Source organism: Hyperolius riggenbachi, chromosome 1, assembly GCF_040937935.1.
Source record: "Hyperolius riggenbachi isolate aHypRig1 chromosome 1, aHypRig1.pri, whole genome shotgun sequence".
NCBI classification, from domain to species: Eukaryota; Metazoa; Chordata; class Amphibia; order Anura; family Hyperoliidae; genus Hyperolius; species Hyperolius riggenbachi.
In genome coordinates, this window is record NC_090646.1 from 93,693,403 (window position 1) to 93,716,310 (window position 22,908).

The window sequence follows — 22,908 nt, forward strand, 5'->3', positions numbered from 1 at the left end:
TGTTCATTTCAATTAAACTTTGTTTTCAAGTTAACAATCATATATTTGTATCTATTGTAACTCCATGTCAGTGTTTTTTGGTTTTTTTATATAAATATGTACGCAACATTTCCTTCTGATCGTTCTTTTCTGCGAGAACTATCGTTAAAATGTGTATGATGATCGCTGCATCCCATCATTGCATACCAATCTTTCCAATATCGTTCGTCTGGTAACTATCGTTCTTTGCAAACGATAGTTATCGCAAGTGTGCACGAAGCATTAGGCTCTTTTAGCCGGGTGCTCCACCCGGCTAATTTTGGTAAGCACCCAGCTGTCATCGGCTCACCTCCTCATTCTGCTCCTATTCGGTAAGCAGAGACTACTACCACTTTTTCATGCCACCCAGCTGGAAAAAAATTTCTAGGGAGGACACTGAACTGGTATTGATTAAAAGGAAATAAATATGGTAGCCTCCATATCCCTCTCACTTCAGTGGTCCTTTATGGTACCTCAAACACACGTAGGAGGCATGTCGGGGATTGGGAGACGGTCCTTTGGGCAACATTGCAGGACAGTGACATGTTCAGTTGCTATGCTTGGGAGCAGAGCACAGCGCACATGATATGAATGGCTGAAGAGTTGTCTATGCACGTCTGCCGTTTTTGCATGTCGCACACCATACTTGCATGTCGCATGCCATACACGCTGCCAATATGCACACGGCAGCGCATATGATGTGAACGAGACTCCTTTAACACCTAGGCACAAAAATCAGTGCATACCAGCACAGAAGCAATGATAGCCATCTCACTGCTCGCGGTGTGATGAAAGGCTTCCATGGGGGCAATGCAAGAATACCTTTCGATCAGGGTTGTGGAGTCGGTACAAAAATCATCCGATTGCTCAGTTTATGACACCTATAAAGGACAACTGAAGTGAGAAGACTATGGAAGCTGCCATGTTTATTTACTTTTAAACAATACCAGTTCCTTGGCAGCCCCGCTGATCTGTTTGGCAGCAGGAGTGTCTGAATCACACCAGAAACCAGCATGCAGATAATCTTCTTAAATCTGACAATGTCAGAAACGCCTGATTTGCTACATGCTTGTTCAGGGTTTATGGCTAAAAATATTAGAGGCAGAGGATTATTAGGACAGCCAGGCAACTGGTATTGCTTAAAAGGAAATAAATATGGCAGCCTCCATATAAACCTCAATTCAATTGTCCTCCAGGTACTCAAAATTGCTCTGACTCCACAGCCCTTGCAGGGCTACGGAGTGGGTAAAAAAAAATCATCTGACTACAACTCCCAACTCCTCAGTTTATGAAACCACCGACTCCAGGTACCCAAAATTGCTGCATCTCCACAGCCCTGTTTTCAATACAAGACAACAAGCAGGCAGTGAGGCTTATTTTCATGGTAATGTAGCCTTGCTGTACGATTGTGCCACACCGTTAAAGGGAACCCGAGGTGGGGGGTTGGGGGGGGGGATTTAAAATTATACATATCTGGGGCTTTCTCTAGACCATGCATGTCAAACTCTGGTCCCTGGGCCAAATCTGGCCATCAGAGCCATTAAATGTGGCCCTCAAGTGGGTCCCCCTCAGCTTTTATGAGGTAGTGAATGCTAATATGGATATTGGGAATGCTGTAGATGTGATATACTTGGACTTTGCAAAGGCCTTCGACACTGTTCCCCACAAAAGTCTGGTGCAAAAGTTGAGGATGCAAGGACTGGGGAAGAGTCTGTGTTCATGGATAGGGAACTGGCTAATGGACAGAAAACAAAGAGTTGTGGTCAATGGATCGTACTCAAAATGGGAGACTGTTAGCAGTGGGGTCCCACAGGGGTCTGTTCTGGGTCCAGTGCTCTTCAATGTATTTAATAATGACCTAGTAGATGCAGTAGTGAGCAATGTTGCCATTTTTGCAGATGATACAAAATTGTGCAGAATCATCAACTCTCAGGAAGATAGTATCATATTGCAACAGGATCTGGATAGGATGGCTATATGGGCACATACATGGCAGATGAAATTCAATGTTGACAAATGTAAGGTCATGCATTTTGGACGTACTAATGGTCTAGCACCATACAAAATAAATGGGATACAGTTGGGGACATCAAACTTGGAGAAGGACTTAGGAGTACTCATTGACAACAAGTTAAATAATCGTACTCAATGCCAAGCAGCTGCAGCTAAAGCTAACAAAATTTTGGGATGCATTAAAAGGGAAATAAAAACTCGAGATGCTAGCATAATATTGCCCCTGTTTAACTCTCTAGTAAGGCCACATCTGGAATTTGGAATTCAGTTCTGGGCACCACATTACAAAAAAGATATTGCAGTTTTAGAGCAGGTGCAGAGACGAGCAACAAAATTGATGCGTGGGATGGAAGGTCTCACTTATCGAGAAAGGTTAGATAAACTGGGTTTATTTAGTCTAGAGAAAAGACGCCTTAGAGGGGATCTAATTAACATGTAGAAATACATCAGAGGGCAATATAATACCTTGGCGGATGAGCTTTTTGTCCCTAGGCCTTCTCAAAGGACTAGAGGACATGATCTGCGCATGGAGGAAAAACGTTTTAGCCATTTATTTAGGAAAGGGTTCTTTACAGTTAGAGTGATTAAGATGTGGAATGCATTGCCACAGGAAGTCGTTATGGCAAACTCTATACCTGCATTTAAAGGGGGCTTAGATGCTTTCCTTGCGTTGAAAGACATCCATGGCTACAATTACTAGGTAATGCCTAATGATGTTGATCCAGGGATTTTATCTGATTGCCATCTGGAGTCGGGAAGGAATTTTTCCCTTTAGGGGCTAATTGGACCATGCCTTGTAAGGGTTTTTTCGTCTTCCTCTGGATCAACAGGTATATGTGAGGGAGCAGGCTGGTGTTGTACTTTATACTGGTTGAACTCGATGGACGTATGTCTTTTTTCAACCAAAATAACTATGTAACTATGCATTATGTTTGGCCCACTCTAGACCACCAAGGAAGCAATATCGCAGGTGAAGCGCTAGAACCAGGGAAGCCATATGGAAGGTGGGGGAAAGCACTAAACACCAGGGAACTGTATAGGGGAGGAAGAACCACTAGACACCAGGGAAATGTACAGGGGAGGGAGAACCACTAGACACCAGGGAACTGTACAGGGGAGGGAGAATCACTAGACAGGAGGGAACTGTCTTGGGGTTGGAGGACGCCATTAGAGATACCAGGGAACTTAAGAAGGGAGGAAAGGTGGCAAGTAGACATTAGCATTAAGGTTGGCCTGCGAATAGGTCCCAGTGTACATTTTTGGCCCCCTTTGTATTTGAGTTTGACAGCCCTGCTCTAGGCTGATCCCTCCCACGCTAGCCTGGATCCACTGCAATTTGGCCGCAAAGTCCTCTGGTCTTGGGCGTACTGCGCATGCGTGGCCCGTACTACTGCACAGATGCAAATCACTACCGGCCACATGAGGAGTGCACGCGGCTGCACTGCTCAAACTGAAGGACTTCCGGGGCCGAAATGCAGAGGATTCAGGCAGTGCAGGAGGACAGTGCTGGAGCAATCAGCCTGGAGGGGGCTGGAGGAAGCCCCAGGCATGTATATATTTTTTTTAAATCCACCTCCTCAAATCACTTTAAGGCCTCCTTTCCACGAGCTGTTGATAGGCAGTGAAATGCCTCTCAAACTCTCTCAACTGCTCACTGCTGCCTGGTAACTGCTTGTTGCTGCATGATAACTGCTTACTTCTGCCTGGTAACTGCTTGCTGAGCACACAGTTCAACAGTCCGTGGAAAGGAGGCCTGAAGGAGTTATCAGGCATAATAAATGAAAATAAGTGCTACTTACCCGGGGTTTCGTCCAGCCCCAAGCTCCCAGCATGTCCCTCGCCGCAGCTCTGCAGTCAGCCATTCACCACCACCTGGTCGCTGGCGATGACGTCAGGCCGACCTGGAGGTTGGCCTGTACTGCGCCTGCGCTAGCGGCGCTGTCGATCACCGCCACTTGGAACAGAGCGCACTGCGCAGGTGCAGAAATCCAGGTCGGCCTGACGTCATTGCTGGGGACCGGGAGGGAGCTGCGGCATACGGCTGCGTGCAGAGCTGCGGCGAGGGACATGCTGGGAGCTTGAGGCTGGACGAAGCCCCGGGTAAGTAGCACTTATTTTCATTTATTATGTCTGATAACTCCTTTAAGGTGTGATGCCACTTTTTGTAACCAACAACAGAAAGCAGGAAGTGTGAAAGGACACCAATACGTATTTTTTAATTAAAAGACATACAACTTACCAAGAAGCCACCCCTTTTCAGATAGATCATCCTGGAAAATGTTATATATATTAGAGTTGTAAAAAATGCTTGAATCACTGTCGTATCCGGGACATCTTGCCGCCATATTCAATATACGAAGATTCGGGTCACAGATTAGCTGCAGAGTCACATGGTTGGGATATCCCTTCAGATAGCCGGGAATTTTGAAATAGACATGCTTGAAGTCTATCACACCGACCGTGTTGGGGATGCAGGCAATAGCATAGAACCGCTTTTTGATGGACTCCCACTCCTGATCAGTTGAAGGTATTGCAATATACTTGCATAAAATACTGCGCATACCTTTGAGGAAGGCTTTTATGATGTGGCTGAATGTGGACTGGGAGATTCCAAGTGCTAAACTGCTTGATTTCTGGTCTGACCCGTTGGCTAAAAACCAAAGACCACATAAAAGTTTAGTCATGCCAGTAAATGGTCGACCTGCCCTGGTGCTGGGCTCCAGATAGGGTCGTAGTTCAGCATACAGCACATCCACCACACGCTGGTTGAGTCCCATCTGCGCATACAGTTCTTCAGTAGCGCGATCACTGAAAAGCGAACGGCCAGTAAAAACACTTTGGGGTGCTGGAGAGGATGCTGAGAAACCCCGCATATATGGACCATACAGGCGCCTCCGATTCCTCATGAACACTGCATACGAGCATGTAAAGGGATCCATTGTTGATGTGCAGCTGAGGAGAAGTCAATCGCCTGAAGTGGGAGAAAATAGATGCCCAGTATGGGCCTTACATGCTTTTCTGCACACCTGGAAATCATTATACAACCATCTCATCTCATCACCAGTAGGGATGATCAGTGAGATGTAAATAATTCAGAGAACGATGCTTTGAAAAGTACTTCTGAACTGTATTTTTATGACATCATACGCATGCACAGTGTGCTCCCAGCCACAGGGGGTGCGCTGCAGGATGTGCACACCCCGGCCAGCGCAGTAAAGCTCAACTCCGGAGACCCAAAAGAGGATCCCGGGAGGCTTTTAGGTAAGATACAGGGGCAGAGAGGAGAACGGGGCATCAGAACAGGTGACAGTATGTGCCTGCTCCTCCCCCAGTTTCTCTAGGTTTATTTGTCTCTGGTATCCTTTAAAAAAAAAAGCCACCGCATAACTCGCCTACTGCGGGGTCCCCTTGCTGCCCTTTCCGCTCTTCCATTTCGCCGTGTGTCCTCTCGTAAATGCTGGCATGTTCACTGCTATGGTACTGATCTTGAAGTACTTCCAGGGCAGCACTATAGCATTGAAAATGCCAGCATTTATGAGAGGACAAGCGGCGGAACGGGAGAACTGACAGGGCAGAAGACAGTGAAAGGAGTCTGGAATAGGGGAGTTATGCTGTGTTTTCTTTTTAAATAGGTTATTAAATTATGGCGCTACAAGTGGGCGTAAACAGGGGTGTTCCTAGGGAGGATAATTGCCACTTCCTCCCCACTCATATTCGACATTCTAGTCAGTCGAAGATTTTGGCTGACTAGTGCAGGGACCCCTGGACTGAGTGGATGGTTCTGAGACATGGCACAGCACCACACCCAAAACGGCACCAAGAGCAATAAAACTACCTCTTAGTTCAGGCCTCTGTTCCACAAGCAATTGAAGGTGATAAATTCACTGCCTGTCAGATGCTCCCATTCACGGGCCGGGCGCTTGCTAGCCTAGGGCATAGACAAGACTGTTTTTTGCTTTTTCACTTTATCTGTACTTTTTAAGCTGCATATACTGTATATTCTGTCATTGATACCAGGTGATTTGCCCTATCCTGTTACCAACTCTCAGATGCTGAGGACTGTAGTGAAGCGGCACAGGTGCACATGTGCGAGATCTGAGAGGCAGGGAAGGAGGTAAATAGGTTACAAGGGTGAGGAAAGGAACAGCGCTACTTAAAAACAGATTGCATCTTTATGACTACCTGCTTGAGAGTGCAAGCCCCACTAGTGGGATAAAATACACACCCAGCATTCAAATAAAATGCACCTGTCTACCATTGGAGGATGTTGGTTTCCGTAACAGCTTGCATGCAACTTATTAAGTACTCTTCCCTCCCACTGCGAAGAAGTCATCCCCCATGGGAGAGGCCCTAACACGAACTAATCCTAAATTATGCATATGCATAGCCTGGGTGTGCTACCAAGTAAAAAATTCAAAATTGCACAAAGGTGGATCAGCGCATCACCAGGCCGCCTCCGAATGGCCACCAATCAAAGGTTCGCTGAGCTCCCCCAAGAAACTACAAACACACCTTGAAACCAAACAGAAGCTCTGCATAAACATCAATGATGCGCTGAACTACTTTTGCGCAATTTTGGATTTTTACTTGGTAGCGCACCCAGGCTATGCATGACGTCATGCGCATGCACTTTAGGCCACAGCTGCGCACTGTAGTATGCCTGGATCCCCACCAAGCCGACCGGAAGATGGGACCACAGGGCAATTACAGGTCCCCGAGGGGGCAGTTTGAAGTTTCTCATCTTCTTTTGGGCTCTGGTATCCTTTAAGTTTATTGGAGCAGTTATCTCAACTGAAAGAAAAACTGCAGCAAAGCTGCTGTGAAAGCTTTCACTTTTGCAATTCCTGTATTCTGCATGCACTTGTGTTAATAAATCTACCCCCTCTGCCTCAAGTCACAATACATGTGCGGTAAAGACATTTGTAATGAAAAACTATATACAGCAATATAATTACCATTTTTTTCCCATATTCACAATTTTTTTTTTAGAGTTAAGGTTGGTAAAATAGTGCAGTAACATGGCGGTAATAGTGAAAAAAAAGTTGTTAAATGTTCGTTAAAAATGCAGAATAAGTGTGTAAAATATCGTTTTCTGTGGAAAAATGCCAAAGTCCAGCAAACACAGCTCAAAAGGCTCTAGACTACATGTTAGGACTGGTGCACAGCAAGAGCACTTTTGAGCGCTTTTAAAAATGCTAGCGCTTTTAAAAGGGCTTGGCTAATGTATCTGAATGGGATGGATCACACCAGAGCGATGTGATTTTGTCGCAAATGTGGGTCCTGCAGCATTTCTGCTGATTTCTGAGGCGATTCAGCCTAAGGGCCCATTTACACTTAGGCCCAGTGCACACCGAGCGGTTTTTGGAGCGATCCAGCGGCCGCATCCGCCTGGAAAAATGCTTGGCTAATGTATTGCAATGGGATGGTGCACACCGGCGGTTTGAGGTTTTTGCCAAGCCGCAAACGCGCCTCCTGCTGCGCGTTTGCGGTTTGCTAAAAACCCTCAAACCGCCGGTGTGCACCACACATTGAAATACAATAGCCAAGCGTTTTCACTGACTGATGCGGCTGGTGGATCGCATACAAAATCCGCTTGGTGTGCAACCGGCCAAATATCTGCTCTCTGCTCCCAAAACCGCTAGCGTTTTGACGATCTGCTAGCGGTTTTGGTGTGCACTGGGCCTTAATCAGTTGGTGTGCACGGTTTTTCTATAGCAGTGCATTGTGAAAAAGATTTCAGTTGAAACGCGTCAAAGTGTGAAAGGTGCCATAGGAAAACATGGGCATTACTTTGAAAATCAGTTGAGAGCAACTGATTAAAGAGAACCCGAGGTGTGTTTAAAGAATGTTATCTGCATACAGAGGCTGGATCTGCCTATACAGCCCGGCCTCTGTTGCTATCCCAAACCCCACTAAGGTCCCCCTGCACTCTCTCATAAATCACAGCCATGCTGTGAGGCTGTGTTTACATCTGTAGTGTCAGTCTCAGCTGCTTCCCCGCCTCCTGCATAGCTCCGGTCCCTGCCCCCGTCCCTTCCCTCCAATCAGCAGGGAGGGAAGGGATGCAGGCGGGGACTGGAGTTCTGCAGGAGGCAGGGAGAGCAGCAGACTGACACTATAGAGATAAACACAGCCAGCTCTGACAAGCTGTTTGTCAGCAGCGTGGCTGTGATTTATGAGGGATTGCAGAGTGCAGGGGGACCTTAGGGGGGTTTGGGATAGCAACAGAGGCTGGGCTGTATAGGCAGATCCAGCCTCTGTATGCAGATAATATTCTTCAAACCCACCTCGGGTTCTCTTTAAGTGTAAACGGAGCCCTTAATGTTAAGTATAGGAAAGTGGAAAATCGCTCTGAAAAGCTCTAGATCAGAGCAATTTTTCCAAGCGTTTTTGTTACAGAAGCTGTTCAGTTCCAGCTCTACTGTAACATAAAATAAAAAATGCTACACCAAAACTCTCCAAAAATCACTAGGCATGGTTAGACACATGCCTAGAATCCCTCTGAAAAAAAAAATCACTTTAAAAAGCGTTTGCGATTACACTAGCACTATTTGGTGTGCACTGGTCCTAATTGGTTGTGAAGTGAAAAATAGCGCCAGGTACTTGCAGGTGATAAAAAAATAAATAAATAGGTAATGAACTATAAAACAATGCACTCTTTTATTCATTTTGGATTACATTTTTTGCGGACGTCTTAAATAACAAATTTTTACCAACATGTTACTGCCCTCTTTCAGCAAACAGGCAGAATTCTTGGTGAATGTGAACAGTCATACTTCCATCTGTAATTTTCCAACATTTGGTTACCGAATGCGGTATCTCATTGTGAATGGATGCCCTTGTCTTATATTTGTCTGGCAGTTAGGGCTGGGACCCACTAGTGATTTTGACATCGCTTTCAATCGTTTCGCGATTTCCCAAAACGCTTTGCCAATGTAAGTGGATGGAGCAGATCCCACTGGAACTATTGCGATAATGGAAATTCGCAATCGCTGGACATGCAGCATTTTGGGAGCGTTTCCATTCTAATTAATTGTATAGGAGCAGGGAAATGGCTCCCAAAAAAATCGCTTGCAGAAACGCTACCACAAATCGCTAGCGATAGCACTTTGTAGTGGGTCCCAGGCCTAAAAGTCTGTCCAGAGCTATTCTTGTCATATGCAGTAGGCACATGCCTGTGTGTGCAGATGGCTGTGGATGCAGCTAAGCTGTCTCTCAGCAGCTCATCCAGTCCATATGTTTCTCTGCTCGCCCAGTGCTTCTAGTCTCCTCCCGCCGTCCGATCACGGCATTTTAAAATTTTTCTAGGCTTCCGTGATCCAGGCAAGATGGCCGCGATACCTAAATACTTCCGGGTCATTGTGCATCACTAGTACACGTTCACTCGTTCCTGATAATGTGCACGAGAGGACTCCAGCACTCCATTTGTCCTCTCGTGCACTTAGAAATTTCATCCTGCTCATTCCCTGAAACACCAGCAGCAGTGACTGTCTCTGACAAACAAGATTGTGCAAGTAAAAAAATCATTAATCAGACAGTCCCTCACCTGCTCGTTCTGGTGACAAAAAGCAGCGTCCACCCTGCGCTGAATGAACGAGCACGGAGTGGCCGTGGGGGGTGGGGAAGGGGCGGAAACTTGGGCAGAGGCAAGGAATAGAGGTCATGCAGGCAGAAGAGCACAGGCTCTTCTGCCTGATCTCGGTATCGACTTGTAAGTTGAGGATTTTACCGGCAAGAATTCGGGACTCGGAGCGCTAGAAAAAAGATACATAGACTGCGCAGAGGTATGTGAGCCTTAAAGGGAACCTTAACCGTGGGCCCCCCAACAAAAATTCACTTACCTGGGGCTTTCCCAAGCCTTCTGCAGCTGTCCTGTGCCCGCGCCGGTCCTTCGGTGCCCTCCGGTCTCCCTCCGTGGCTAAATTTCGTTTTCGGCCGACTGCCAGTCGTCCTCCGGCAAAGCGTCCTCTTCTTCCGCATTCCCCGTCGTAAAGAGCCGTAAAGCGCGTCCACGCTTTACGGCTCTTGCGTCATGCGGACGCGCTTTACGGCTCTTTACGACGGGGAATGCGGAAGAAGAGGACGCTTTGCCGGAGGACGACTGGCAGTCGGCCGAAAACCAAACTTAGCCGCGGAGGGAGACCGGAGGGCACTGAAGGACCGGCGTGGGCACAGGACGGCTGCAGGAGGCTTGGGAAAGCCCCAGGTAAGTGCATTTTTTTGGGGGGCCCACGGTTAAGGTTCCCTTTAACCACTTAACGACCACGGTCAGCCGATCGGCGGACCTAGGTGTTAAGCGGTTTTACATGGAAACGCATGTCAGTTCACGGAGGGTGTCTCTGTGAACAACCTGCGAGCCGCCGATTGCGGCTCGCAGGCGAAATGTAAACACGCGGGGAAGAAATCCCCGCTGTTTACATCATACGGCGCTGCTGCGCAGCAGCGCCGTAAAGGAGATCGGCGATCCCCGACCTCTGATTGGCCGGGGATCGCAGGCAGCTGATAGGCTGAAGCCTATTAGAGGCGGTGCAGGACGGATCCGTCCTGCGCCGCCCAGGAGAAAGAGGAAAGGGAGGGAAGGGGAAGGAGGCGGAAAATTGCTGCGGAGGGGGGCTTTGAGGAGCCCCCCCGCGCTGATCGAAAATAGCCGGCGGCGATCAGAACCCCCCCAGGAGGACATCCCCCTAGTGGGGAAAAAAGGGTGGAAGTCTGGTCGCCCTGGCTGTCTGCTGATCTGTGCTGTGGGCTGGAGAGCCCACGCTGCACAGATCAGCGCAAACAAGCCCGGTCCTTAAGTGGTTAAAGGTACATACCCAAATTATCAAATTGTGGGCAAAAAAAATGTCTTCAGTTCCGCTTTAAGATATGTACTAATATGGGGGGAGGAGAGGTCTCAGCTTGAGAGCAGGAAGAAGTCCCAATCACTCAAACCAAAGGGATTTCAGAGCAATTCAATACCAAGAACCGAAATTAAAAAAAAAATAATAATTTGCAAATCCCTAAACAAATCACAAAATACAAAACCGCTTCAGAAGTGATGAAAATCGCTCTGAAAAATGCTGCAAAAATAGCTGCCAAAAGCGCTTAGCGATAACCATTCCCAGTGGGCCCCAGCCCTCAGTGCTATACAAGTCTCAAAAATATTTTTGTTCTTCAAGTGCAGTTTATTTGCATTTCAATGGAACATTAGTGGCAGTGCTTATGGTAGTGAGCACATGATAGTTCTACAACTAATACTTCCATGAGGCCTGGAACCCACTACAAATCGCTACTGATTTGTATGAGCGTTTTGTAAGCAATTTCATGAGCTTTTTCTGGCGATTTTAGTAGCAATTTTAAAAAGTGTAAGCGTTTTGCCAGTGATTGTGTAGCGATTTGCGTTTTTTTAACTCTGATTGGTCCTTTCAATTAATCTTAATTTTTTTACAGTGTGTAGTAATTTCAAAATGCTGACAAAATCGCTCTGTGTAGGTTTTGACAAGCAATTACGCCAGCGTTTATATACTTTACATTGCAGAAACGCTAACGCTAAACACGCTGCATGTCCTGCGTTCACGATTTTGGTAATCGCAATTGCTCCAGTGGAATTTGGCCAATCCATTAACATTAGCTGAGCGTTTAGGGAAAACACTAGCGTTGTAAATCGCTTCCTAAACGCTCACAAAATCGCTCTAGTGGGTTTGAGCCCTTCTGGAAATATTGATGGCTTGTTGCTTGTGCCTTGGCACACACTAGTGTGTAATGTATTGTCAAATGGCTGCCAGACCGCCCTGTCTTTTATACCTGACCAAAAGAAGGCAAAGGAGAGTAAACTAGCAAGGGGGGAGGAGAGGCTGTAATCAACAAATAACATGTATAATGTAATCTTCAGTCTTATTTTTTTCTCCGGCAGAATACATTCTAGAGCTACTCACTCCAAGGAACTCAGCTGAGCCTAAGAAACTCTCTTCTTCTCTACCAGCGCTCCAGCACCGAGTGATGAGGAATACTGTTTAGCCACATGATTCTTCCCGGCAGCAGTGTTCCGTGTAGGGGGCGGGGCCAGGCTGCAGTTGGGAGGGGAGCTGCTGCTCTGCCTTTGCAGAACAAGCACGATGGGAGCACGCTTTGCAGAATTGCATGTAATTATCAGGAGTGCACGCTGAAAAAACCGCATGCAAATATGCAAAGTATGTTGCCAGGCTAACAGTGGCTGGTGCTTCTCTGCTGGAGGCTTGCAAGAAGAAAGTGCTCTTTCACAGCTTGCATGTAGTGCATGAGAGAAGGAGTCGGGACCAAATGCACATACAGTTACAGAACTTGTTCCTCAGCTCTCCTAGCAACCTGCACCCTGTGCCCAGGGCAGGGGTTATGCCCCTAGCAGAAATCTCTCTGATCTGCTCTTAGATTTACATGTGTGAGGAATTATCACATCTCTTTTGTGATACCTAAATGCTCTTTCACATCTAGAACGCATGCAGGAACCTGCACGCGTTATATGCCCTGCGGCGTGTCGTCAGGATGTAGCGGTGGGACAGTCAGCGGCGGTAGTAATTAATTCACCTGACGGGAAAACGCCGGCTCCCGACGATTAAAATCTCCCAAGTGCGTCGAACTGCAACACACCAAAACGTAGCTTCGGATGTGAGAGGTTAAATGAAAGTCTATGGACTTTTATTTTACCTTGGTTAACACAAAGTTTCGACTTTGCATTAAATCGCAGAAAACGGGCTCTGGTGTGAAAGAGCCCTTAGTCCTGATGAAAATGTAAAAACTGGGGGGGGGGGGGGGGGGGGGCAGCAGTGATGTGCAAGAGGCTCTCATGCCCACCGCTCCCCCCGTTCTCCATCATGGTGCAACGACCCTCCAAAGCTACTTCCTGGTTGGGAGGGTCACTGAAGTCAGTGCAGGCGCTGCCCAGCAACGTGCGTCCTTGATCCTGCCGCTGGGTGCGATCTGCACATGCGCACTACACAGTTGTGACGTAGTGTGCATGTGCAGAGCCATTTCGGGGGCGCGATCAAAGGATGTGTGTTGCCAGTCAGCACTGCGCAGACTTCACTGACCCTCCTGACCAAGAAGTAGAGGAGAAGGGTGGAAGCAGTGAGCATGAGGAGAGCCTCTAATTACACACGCTTGCTTCCCTTCCAGTTTTTTACATTTTCATCAGGACTAACACATCCTTTAGGCTGGTTTCACAGTGGGATGTTACAGGCGCACGTTAGAGCAGCCTGTAACGCAGCCCACCGCACAGTAATGATAAATCAATGGGGCTGTTCACAGTGCGGACGTTGCGTTACATTGTAACGCTGCGTCACAAGACAATTTGGACGCGGCTGAGCCGCGTTAGACTGCTTGCACATGCTCAGTAATGTGGGGGAGGAGCGGAGAGCGGCCAGGCACATGGCTAATTAATATGCACTGCACGTTATGACGTGCAGTGTTTACTTCCTGGAGCAGCCGCTCTGTGCGGCGATTGGCCGGCGGGACCACGTGATGCCGCATGCGCACAAGAGTGCGCATCACGGCATCACTGACGCCAGAGTGAGCTGCACAACGCGGCTCACTCTGACGTCCAGATCCAGCACCATCAGGCGTTCCGTTAGGGGGACGTTATGCAACCTTCTGGTGTGAAATTAGCCTTAAAGCAGATTTTACATTTATTTGTTGCGGTGAGGATGCGACGCTCCTACTGCATCGCAATGCAAAAAATGACAAAAGTATGACCGTGCGGCAGAGTGCTCCGACAGGGTCATATGCATAGCGCTGCCGCCAGCTCAGTGACGCACCCTCTGCTTGGCAGGAACTACGTCACTGGGATTCCCCTCATGCCTTGCACGCTCGCCGTAACACATACCTTAGGCCCTGTTCAGACTGTCAGCGTTTGTAGAACGCGTTTTTCTTGCGTTCAAATGCGTTTTCTATTGCGTTTTGCAGACACGTGACCTGGGGAAAAAAAATTGTGGGTACCGCAGAGGGAAACGTATGCTAAAACGCAACAGTACACGTTTTTGATACACGTCCATAGACTTTCATTGCGTCCGTTTCTGTGTGTGATGCACAGAACTGCGTGCAGCAATGCCGATGAGAAAAGTATGAGTCTCATACACATCCATGTGAACGAGGCGATTGGAAAGCATTGATAGGCGTTTCTATGCATATATTGTACCTGTACGTGTTCCCTCAAAACGGCTAGGAACGCACATAGTCTGGACAGGGCCTTAGTCCTGATGAAAATTTAAAAACGGGGGGGAGCAGGCATGTGGGAGAGGCTCTGTGTCGCCGTGGAAGTCATACGGTAACGTTCTGCTGAGTTTGAGGCGGCGAATCAGAAACTTCCGGTGCGACAAGTGTGCTAGGCCCCATTGCCTCGCATTGCCATTGCATTACCCTGCGGTAAGACAGGGTCGTCATTCTGCACTGCTCAGTTCCCCTAGTGTCCCCCTCTGTAAGTTGGGTGACTCAGCTAGTCGCAGGCCACTGCGCATGTGCAGTGCTGGACACCTCTTCTCCCCATTCCTGTAGCTGGGCGCATTCTGTGCATGCGCAGTAGCAATTTTTATTTACTGCCCAAGCGCAAAACATGAGCACAATGGAGGAGGCGTGCGATCATTTTTTCATTGAAAGTTAAAATTTATAACATGAACCTCCCCATATGTGAGGTTAATAGCAGATTGAGCTGGTGGCAGGGATGAATGTTATTACTTACCTACAGGGTGCTGCGCCTCTTCCCCTCCCCCCTTCCTCCTCCCTTTGTATGGGATCTGCCATCTTCCCTAAGGCCCCATACACACATCAGACCATATTCTTTTGAAAGTGAAAGATCACAGACCAATCTTACCACCCTTCATGTAGTATGAGAGCCATGCTCTACACAGTCTTTTCTATGGAGCTGAACTCCACATCAGAAAAAAATCTTTGCAAGATGCTGCACACAAAGATGCTGTACAGACACAAAAGATCAGTATCTGCAAAAGATCTGTTCCTGCCAAAAATCCATTGCTGCAAATTGCAATGATAGTCTATGAGATCTGCAGATCATCATACACACATGATTTAACCACCTTAGCGGTATGGACGAGCTCAGCTCGTCCATTACCGCCAGAGGGTGCCGCTCAGGCCCTGCTGGGCCGATTTTGATGAAATAAAAAACAGCACACGCAGCCGGCACTTTGCCAGCCGCGTGTGCTGCCTGACCGCCGCCGCTCTGCGGCGATCCGCCGCGAGCAGCGGCGAAAGAGGGTCCCCCCGAGCCCTGCGCAGCCGGAGCAAATAGTTCCGGCCAGCGCTAAGGGCTGGATCGGAGGCGGCTGACGCCATGGCGACGAGGAAAGCCAAACAAGGAAGGCTGCTCATTGCAGCCTTCCTTGTTAGTTCTGCTTGCCGGAGGCGATCGGAAGAACGCCTCCGGAGCGCCCTCTAGTGGGCTTTCATGCAGCCAACTTTCAGTTGGCTGCATGAAATATTTTTTTTTTAATAAAAAAAAAACCCTCCCGCAGCCACCCTGGCGATCTCAATAGAACACCAGGGTGGTTAACTGACATTCATCTGCAGATCAGATCCACCAGGATGGATTTTCAGATCTGCAGATGATTGCTTGATCTGCAGATGAATGTCAGTTAAATCATGTGTGTATGATAATCTGCAGATCTCATAGACTATCATTGCAATTTGCAGGAATGGATTTTTGGCAGGAACACATCTTTTGCAGATACTGATCTTTTGTGTCTGTACACAGAGCCGGATTAAGGCTACATGGGGCCCTAAGCAAAGTAACTGATTTGGGCCCCCCCCATCATGTCGTAATAGAATCAGAAGATGCAGCTGCACAGCAACATGCCACACACACCGGGGCAGCCGAGCTACTGGTTGCTATGGGCAACAGCCCACTTTCCTCTGTGGGTGCACAACACAGGGAATAGCAGCGACAAACTGCCGAGGGAGAGATGAATGGCTGGGACGTTGTCACTCAGGGGCTGGGGCACCCTTGTGAAGAGGGGGCGCCAGCTATCACAGCAACAGCACTTTCCCCCTGCATCTCCAGCCTGGCAATAGCAGAAAGCTCTGGACACTGCCAAACCGGAAGCCGTTCCTCAGACAGAATTACATAACCACCCCCACCACCGAACAACCAATTTCCTCCCAAACTAGACAGCCACCATGCAGCCTCCATCCCAGTGAATACGATAGTCCAGCAGAGAAGGCAGCCGCAGCGGGGGAGAATGACAACACCAGATGACTCACATTCACCTATTGCGATCCAAGCAATAGAGGTCCCGTCATCTGGAGCCCATCTGTATCCTCTAGAGTGCTGCCACTTTGTTACTACTACTATTACTACTTCCTACTTCCTGTCTGATCTGAGAATCAGGAAGTTCAGAGCGAGCGGCTGCACTGTAGAAGAGATGGGTTTCAGATGACGGGATCTCTATCGCTTGGATCATGGATAGGTGAGTGAGCGTTTGCCATCTGCTGCTATCATTCGTGCTGCAGCTGTGGTCTGTGGGAAGGGAGGGTGAAGTGGGCAGCGGCACAGCGCACAGTAGCAGGAGGGGGACCTAGGCGGAGAACCTGGCTCTGAAGACAATCAGCAGTGCACGGCATCATTTGACAAGACAAGACAAATAACATTTATATTGCGCTTTTCTCCTGGCGGACTCAAAGCGCCAGAGCTGCAGCCACTAGGACGCGCCCTATAGGCAGTAGCAGTGTTAGAGAGACTTGCCTAAGGTCTCCTACTGAATAGGTGCTGGCTTACTGAACAGGCAGAGCCGAGATTCGAACCCTGGTCTCCTGTGTCAGACGCAGAGCCCTTAAAGAGAATCTGTATTGTTAAAATCGCACAAAAGTAAACATACCAGTGCGTTAGGGGACATCTCCTATTACCCTCTGTCACAATTTCGCCGCTCCTCGCCGCATTAAAAGTGGTTAAAAACAGTTTTAAAAAGTTTGTTTATAAACAAACAAAATGGCCACCAAAACAGGAAGTAGGTTGATGTACAGTATGTCCACACATAGAAAATACATTCATACACAAGCAGGCTGTATACAGCCTTCCTTTTGAATCTCAAGAGATCATTTGTGTGTTTCTTTCCCCCTGCAGCTATCTTCCACTGAAGTGTCAGGCTGTTTCTTCCTGCAGAGTGCAGACAGCTCTGCCTGTATGTAATTCCTCAGTATGTGAAAGCCCAGCCAGCTCAGAGGAGGATTTATCCAGCTTGTAAAAGATAAGAGAGAAGCTGTCCTAATCTAAATACACAGGCAGTGTACAGAGAGGGGCCTGGAGGGGGGATATGCATCACAGAACCACAACACTGAAGAACTTGGCAGCCTTCCAGACACAGGCTGACAAGTCTGACAAGAGAGAGAGAAGTTGATTTATTACAGAGATGGTGATAGTAGAACGTGCTGCAGTAAGCCAGAACACATTAGAATAGCTTTTGGAACTTGTAGGATGATAAAAACAGGATGCAATTTTTGTTACGGAGTCTCTTTAACCTGCTGAGCGGTCTGGACGAGCTCAGCTCGTCCAACACCGCCAGAGGCTGCCGCTCAGGCCCTGCTGGGCCGATTTTTGTCAAATAAAAAGCAGCACACGCAGCCGGCACTTTGCCAGCCGCGTGTGCTGCCTGATCGCCGCCGCTCTCCGGCGATTCGCCGCGAGCAGCGGCGAAAGAGGGCCCCCCTAGCCGCCTGAGCCCTGCGCAGCCGGAACAAAAAGTTCAGGCCAGCGCTAAGGGCTGGATCGGAGGCGGCTGACGTCAGGACGTCGGCTGACGTCGATGACGTCACTCCGCTCGTCGCCATTGCGGCCTTCCTTGTTTATTCTGGGCGCCGGAGGCATCGGAAGATCGCCTCCGGAGCGCCCTCTAGTGGGCTTTCATGCAGCCAACTTTCAGTTGGCTGCATGAAATAGTTTTTTTTTTATTTAAAAAAAACCCTCCCGCAGCCACCCTGGCGATTTAATCAGAACGCCAGGGTGGTTAAAGGGACTCCGAGCAGTGCCTGTGGGTATGCCTTTAAGCATACCCACACCTAATTAATTACATCCTCACACCTACCAGCATGATGTTTGTAATTATATCCCCCTGGGTTCCTTATATTTCATTGCATTGTGCTGAATCGAGCTGCCGACTTTGGAGAAAAGTCGTCCTGTGGCCGCGATTTCGAGCGAAAACTAAAAGGCATAGGGCGGCCGTTTATATATCATTGGAAAGAGGAGAAAGAGAGCTTTAAAATGATATGCAACTTTGCATAGTTACTGCACTGCTCAGAGTCCCTTTAACCATTATACCATCCAGCCACCGCTGACAGGATGGCGAGGGCTGGTTTATGTGCTGATGGGGCCCCTTTGACTCTGAATGGGGCCCCAAGCAACTGCTTTTGTTGCCTGGTCGGTAATCCGGCCCTGTCTGTACAGCATCTGTGTGTGCAGCATCTTGCAAAGATTTTTTTCTGATGTGGAGTTCAGCTCCATAGAATAGACTGTGAAGGTATGGCTCTCATACTACATGAAGGGTGGTAAGATTGGTCTGTGATCTTTCATTTTCAAAAGACTATAGTCTGATGTGTGTATGAGCCTTAACCTCCTTGCCGTTATAAAAAATTAGCCAAAGAGGCAGCCCAGGGCTCGCTACATGATAGCCGCTGAGCGGCGGCATCCCCCCACCCAGAGAACGGGACGGGATTTCCTGCAGGCGACGGGGCGGGATGACGTACGTCGTGACGTCAGAGGGAATCCCGATCCGCCCCTTAGCGCTGCCTGGCACTGATTGGCCAGGCTGCGCAGGGGTCTGGGGCGGGGCGGGTAGCGGCGAATCGGCGGCGATCGGCGGCGATCGCGTACTACACGCAGCTAGCAAAGTGCTAGCTGTGTGTAGGAAAAAAAAATTATGCAAATCGGCCCAGCGGGGCCTGAGAAATCCTCCTGCGCAGGTTACCCCGAACTGTGTTCGGGATAACCGGCAAGGAGGTTAAGAGAGACTGCAGCAGGTTCTGCACTCAGGTCATGCTAGGCATAATGGGATTGAAGTTCACAAATCCCATCCCTACTGGCACACATTAGGCTGCATTCACCTGTGATCAATTAAACAATCAAATTGGCTGAAAAGGATTAATAGTGGGTCAGGGTAGGAACACACTAGGCAGAATCGCATATGCATTTTTCATAGCACATAGTGGAAAAACGCATATGCGATTCTGCCTAGTGTGTTCCTCCCCTCAGTTCATGCTGGACTATGTACATTTTTATGCAAATACCGTATATACTCGAATACAAGTCGACCGCATGTATAAGTTGACTCCAATATTCAACCCTCTTAAGATGGAATTTTTATTGACTCAAGTATAAGCCTACCCAGCAAAGTTAATGGCTGTACTTTGGCACCAGGAAGGGTTAATGACTGCACTTCATACATTGCATCCATTAACCCCTCCTATCCCTTCAGTGACCCAGAAACGAATAAAAAGCATTTTTTTTACTTACCCTGGGCTTCCTCCAGGCCCATAAGCATGGATGCGTCCCTCGCCATCCTCACACGTTCAGCCGCAAGCAAACCCCGGTAGATGGCTCAGTCGGGCTCAGTCTGACTGAGTGACATCAGCAGGGGCCCTCTGTGCTTGCGTAGAATGTCCGCACATGTGCAGAAGGCCCCCTGCTGATGTCACAAAGCCGCTTACCGGAGCAGATTGCGGCTTAACGGAGGACCGCAGTAGGGCGGCGAGGGACGCGTCTATGCTTATGGGGTTGGAGGAAGCCCCGAGTAAGTAAAAAAAAATGCTTTTTATTCATCTCTGGGTCACTTTAAGTGCAGCCAATACCTCCTCCAGGCCCCCAAGTGCTGCAATTATTCACTCCCTTTTATGCAGCGCAGTATTTCCCCCCTGCCCCTTTCCTTGTTAATTGTTGTGGCCAGGACATTCAGGCCTAGTTCACATCTAAACTCGAAATCACAAACGCAAGCATTTTGCGATTTTGTGCGCAATTTTTTTAAGCATTTCCTGGCGCTCCACTGCATGCTGAGTTTTTTTTAAGCGCTTTTCTAAGCACTTTTTTCAGAGCGATTTTTTTTAATTATTTTTTTATTCACTCCCTGACGCAAGTCAGGAAGTAAACTCTTTGACCCGGAAAATAATAAATACAACGTATTTATTCTTAAAAACGCAATTGCTGCACAAAGTGATTTTGTGAGCGTTTGCGTTTTTCCTACACCTTCCATTGAGGCAAAATCGCCTCAAAAATGCTACAGGCACCGCTTTTCTGAGCGGATCGGAAACGAGCCGCTCAGATGTGAACTCTCTCATAGGGAGTCATTGCACAACCGTTTCTAGGGCGATTTTGAAAATCGCCAGAGCTTGAAAAAATGCCGAAATCTACCTGGATGTGAATGAGCCCTGAGACCTTTGTTTTCTTGGCATTTCCTTATTTATTTATTTATTTAATTTATTTATTGTATTTATAAAGTGCCAACATATTACACAGCGCTGGACATTAGTTTAGTTACAGACAATATTTAGGGGTGACATACAGCAATACGACAATACAGGAATACAAGAAAGACCAGATCACGCAGCACAGTAGGAGTACAAGGTAATGCTTAGTCAGTTACTGGATGGGAGCGTGGAGATTAGGCAAGTTAGGTTCACCCAGATGCCTAGCATGGGTTCACAGTAATGGAGGTGCATGATCAGCTAGGACACAAGAGGAGGAGAACCCTGCCCAAAGGCTTACAATCTAGAGGGAGAGGTAAGGACATGGAAGGTAGGGGACCAGAGTTCAGCTGTAGGTTTAGGCCCGGTTCACACTTGCGGTGGCCCTCCGGAATCGCCGTGCCGGAGCCGCACCGCCTGCAGAACGGACGGAACGGACGCACGGCATAGCAATTAAAGCCTATGCGTCCGTTCACATGGGTCCGTTCTAAAGAACCGGAGCCGGACCGGATCCGGGCCGGATCCGGACTCCGGCCTCCGTTCCAACATGCGCTATTTTTTCATCCGGCCCCTCCGGCAGCCGTATCCGGGGCGGAGCCGGACTGCACCATCCGGCCAATACAAACAAATGGGAACCGGAGGCCGCACAACACACTGGCTGAGAAATCCGGATCTTCTACCCCACTTCCTATGCGGATTTTTGCGGCGATATTGGCTGGGGACACATGGGCAAGCATTTTGGAGTGGAGCAGCACGAGCTGGAGGTGTTGGCAGGATGTTGGCAGCATGTCGGAGGTGGAGGTGAGTGCTAAACAGCAGAGGGCCTGATTCCACAGGTCCCCCTTCTGCTGACCTCCCAGACCCCAACATTTTTTTTTTTTTTACGTATATTTTGCCAAACGGATCCGGATCGCATCCTGATTGCCACCTGATGCAACCTGACCGGATCCGGATCGGATCCGGATCAGAACCGTACGGTTCCGATCCGGATCCGGTCCGGATCCGGTCAGGTCATCCGGTCCGTTTGGCAAACAACCGCTAATGTGAACCGGGCCTTAGAGCACTTGTGAGGGGTAGTAGGCCAGAGTGAAAAGGTGAGTTTTGAGGGCCTTCTTGAAGATGTTGAAGGAGGGGGCTGCCCTAATGGGTGGAGGTAGGGAGTTCCATAGTGTTAGAGCAGCTCTTGAGAAGTCCTGGGGGCGTGCATGGGACTGGGTGATGCGGGGGGCGGTCAGGCAAAGTTCATTGGAAGAGCGGAGTGAGCGGCTAGGTGTGTACCTCTGAGTAAGATCGGAAATGTAGGTTGGACAGGTTTTGTGGACATATAAACAAATAGGTTAAAAAGCGCTGCATACAAAAGTCACAAAAATCCATAGAAGTTTTGCTATTCAGTGCATAAGTCCGCCAATGATGTGGCCACACGTGAAGTTCATCTTAAACTGGAATTGCTAGGGTTCACTCCCCCCTTCAGGTCCCCACTCACCGGATATGGCGGCCTATATGGGCCCGTCACAGCGTCTGAGGTATTGGCCACCTCACAGCCTCTCGATCCGATGTCTGTCTCTCGTGTATGGGCAAGATGTCAGCAGCTTCAGTGCAACCCGGTACCAATATTAGCACCAAAAGAAAAGCAGAAACGCTCACATGGCATAAAAAAATCCACTGTTTATTTATTAAAAAAATGTCATATATGACAATAAAATATGTGCAAATGACACAAAAGATAAAAAATTTATAGTAAAAGACAGCGGTATGCTTGGTGGGCCTTAGGCTGGGTCTGACAGACTCTTGCGCAGATTGACTTGTGCTAAAAAAAATATTACCTGTGTCCTCGCAATAGTAATTGGCCTCACCGCTAGCAGCCCCGCCGAGATAGCTCAAGAGATCAGCGTGCACCGACGTTCCGCGTCCGGTGACGTCACACGCTCAGCACGTCGCTACGGAGCTTGCACACAGCTGGGTAGCGCTCTGCTTGTCAATTAATTATTTTTGGCATATGAATCATTGGTGTTAATAGATGTTATAATAGAAATTAGTGGGTGAGCGCTTATCTATTTGTTTAAGGTTTTGTGGACAGATTTGTAGGTCAGACACAGTATCTTGAATCTGATTCTGGACTGGATAGGAAGCCAGTGGAGGGATTCAAGGAGGGGATCCGCCATGGTGGAGCGATGGGAGCAGTGGATAATTCTGGCTGCCGCATTTATGATGGACTGCAGTGGGGCTATTCGGGTCATAGGGAGACCAGACAGAAGGACATTGCAGTAGTCAAGAGTCGAGGCGGGAAATTATGAGGGCATGGATGAGGAGTTTGGTGGTAGCAGAGGTCAGGAAAGGGCAAATCTTACAGATGTTACGAAGGTGGAAGTTGCAGGACTTTGTGAGGTTTTGGATGTGGGGAGTGAAGGAGAGTGCAGAGTCCAGGGTGACACCCAGACAGCGGGCTTGAGAGGTAGGGTGAATGGTAGT

At 48.4% G+C, this 22,908-nt stretch overlaps 1 protein-coding gene across 3 annotated transcripts in view; it reads right to left on the bottom strand.

Moving 5' to 3' along the window:
• The window catches only part of LOC137545736 (putative nuclease HARBI1), a 46,829-nt gene extending 34,793 nt beyond the window's left edge, over positions 1 to 12,036 (bottom strand). For all 3 annotated transcript variants that reach the window (XM_068267313.1, XM_068267320.1, XM_068267306.1), the window contains exons 1-2: positions 11,946 to 12,036; positions 4,271 to 5,002 (exon numbers count right to left, since the gene is read on the bottom strand). In XM_068267313.1, the coding sequence (XP_068123414.1) occupies positions 4,271 to 4,970 (700 nt within the window). In that variant the 5' untranslated portion in view covers positions 4,971 to 5,002; positions 11,946 to 12,036. The remainder of the gene's footprint in view (positions 1 to 4,270; positions 5,003 to 11,945) is intronic.
• Between the last annotated feature and the right edge of the window lie 10,872 nt (positions 12,037 to 22,908).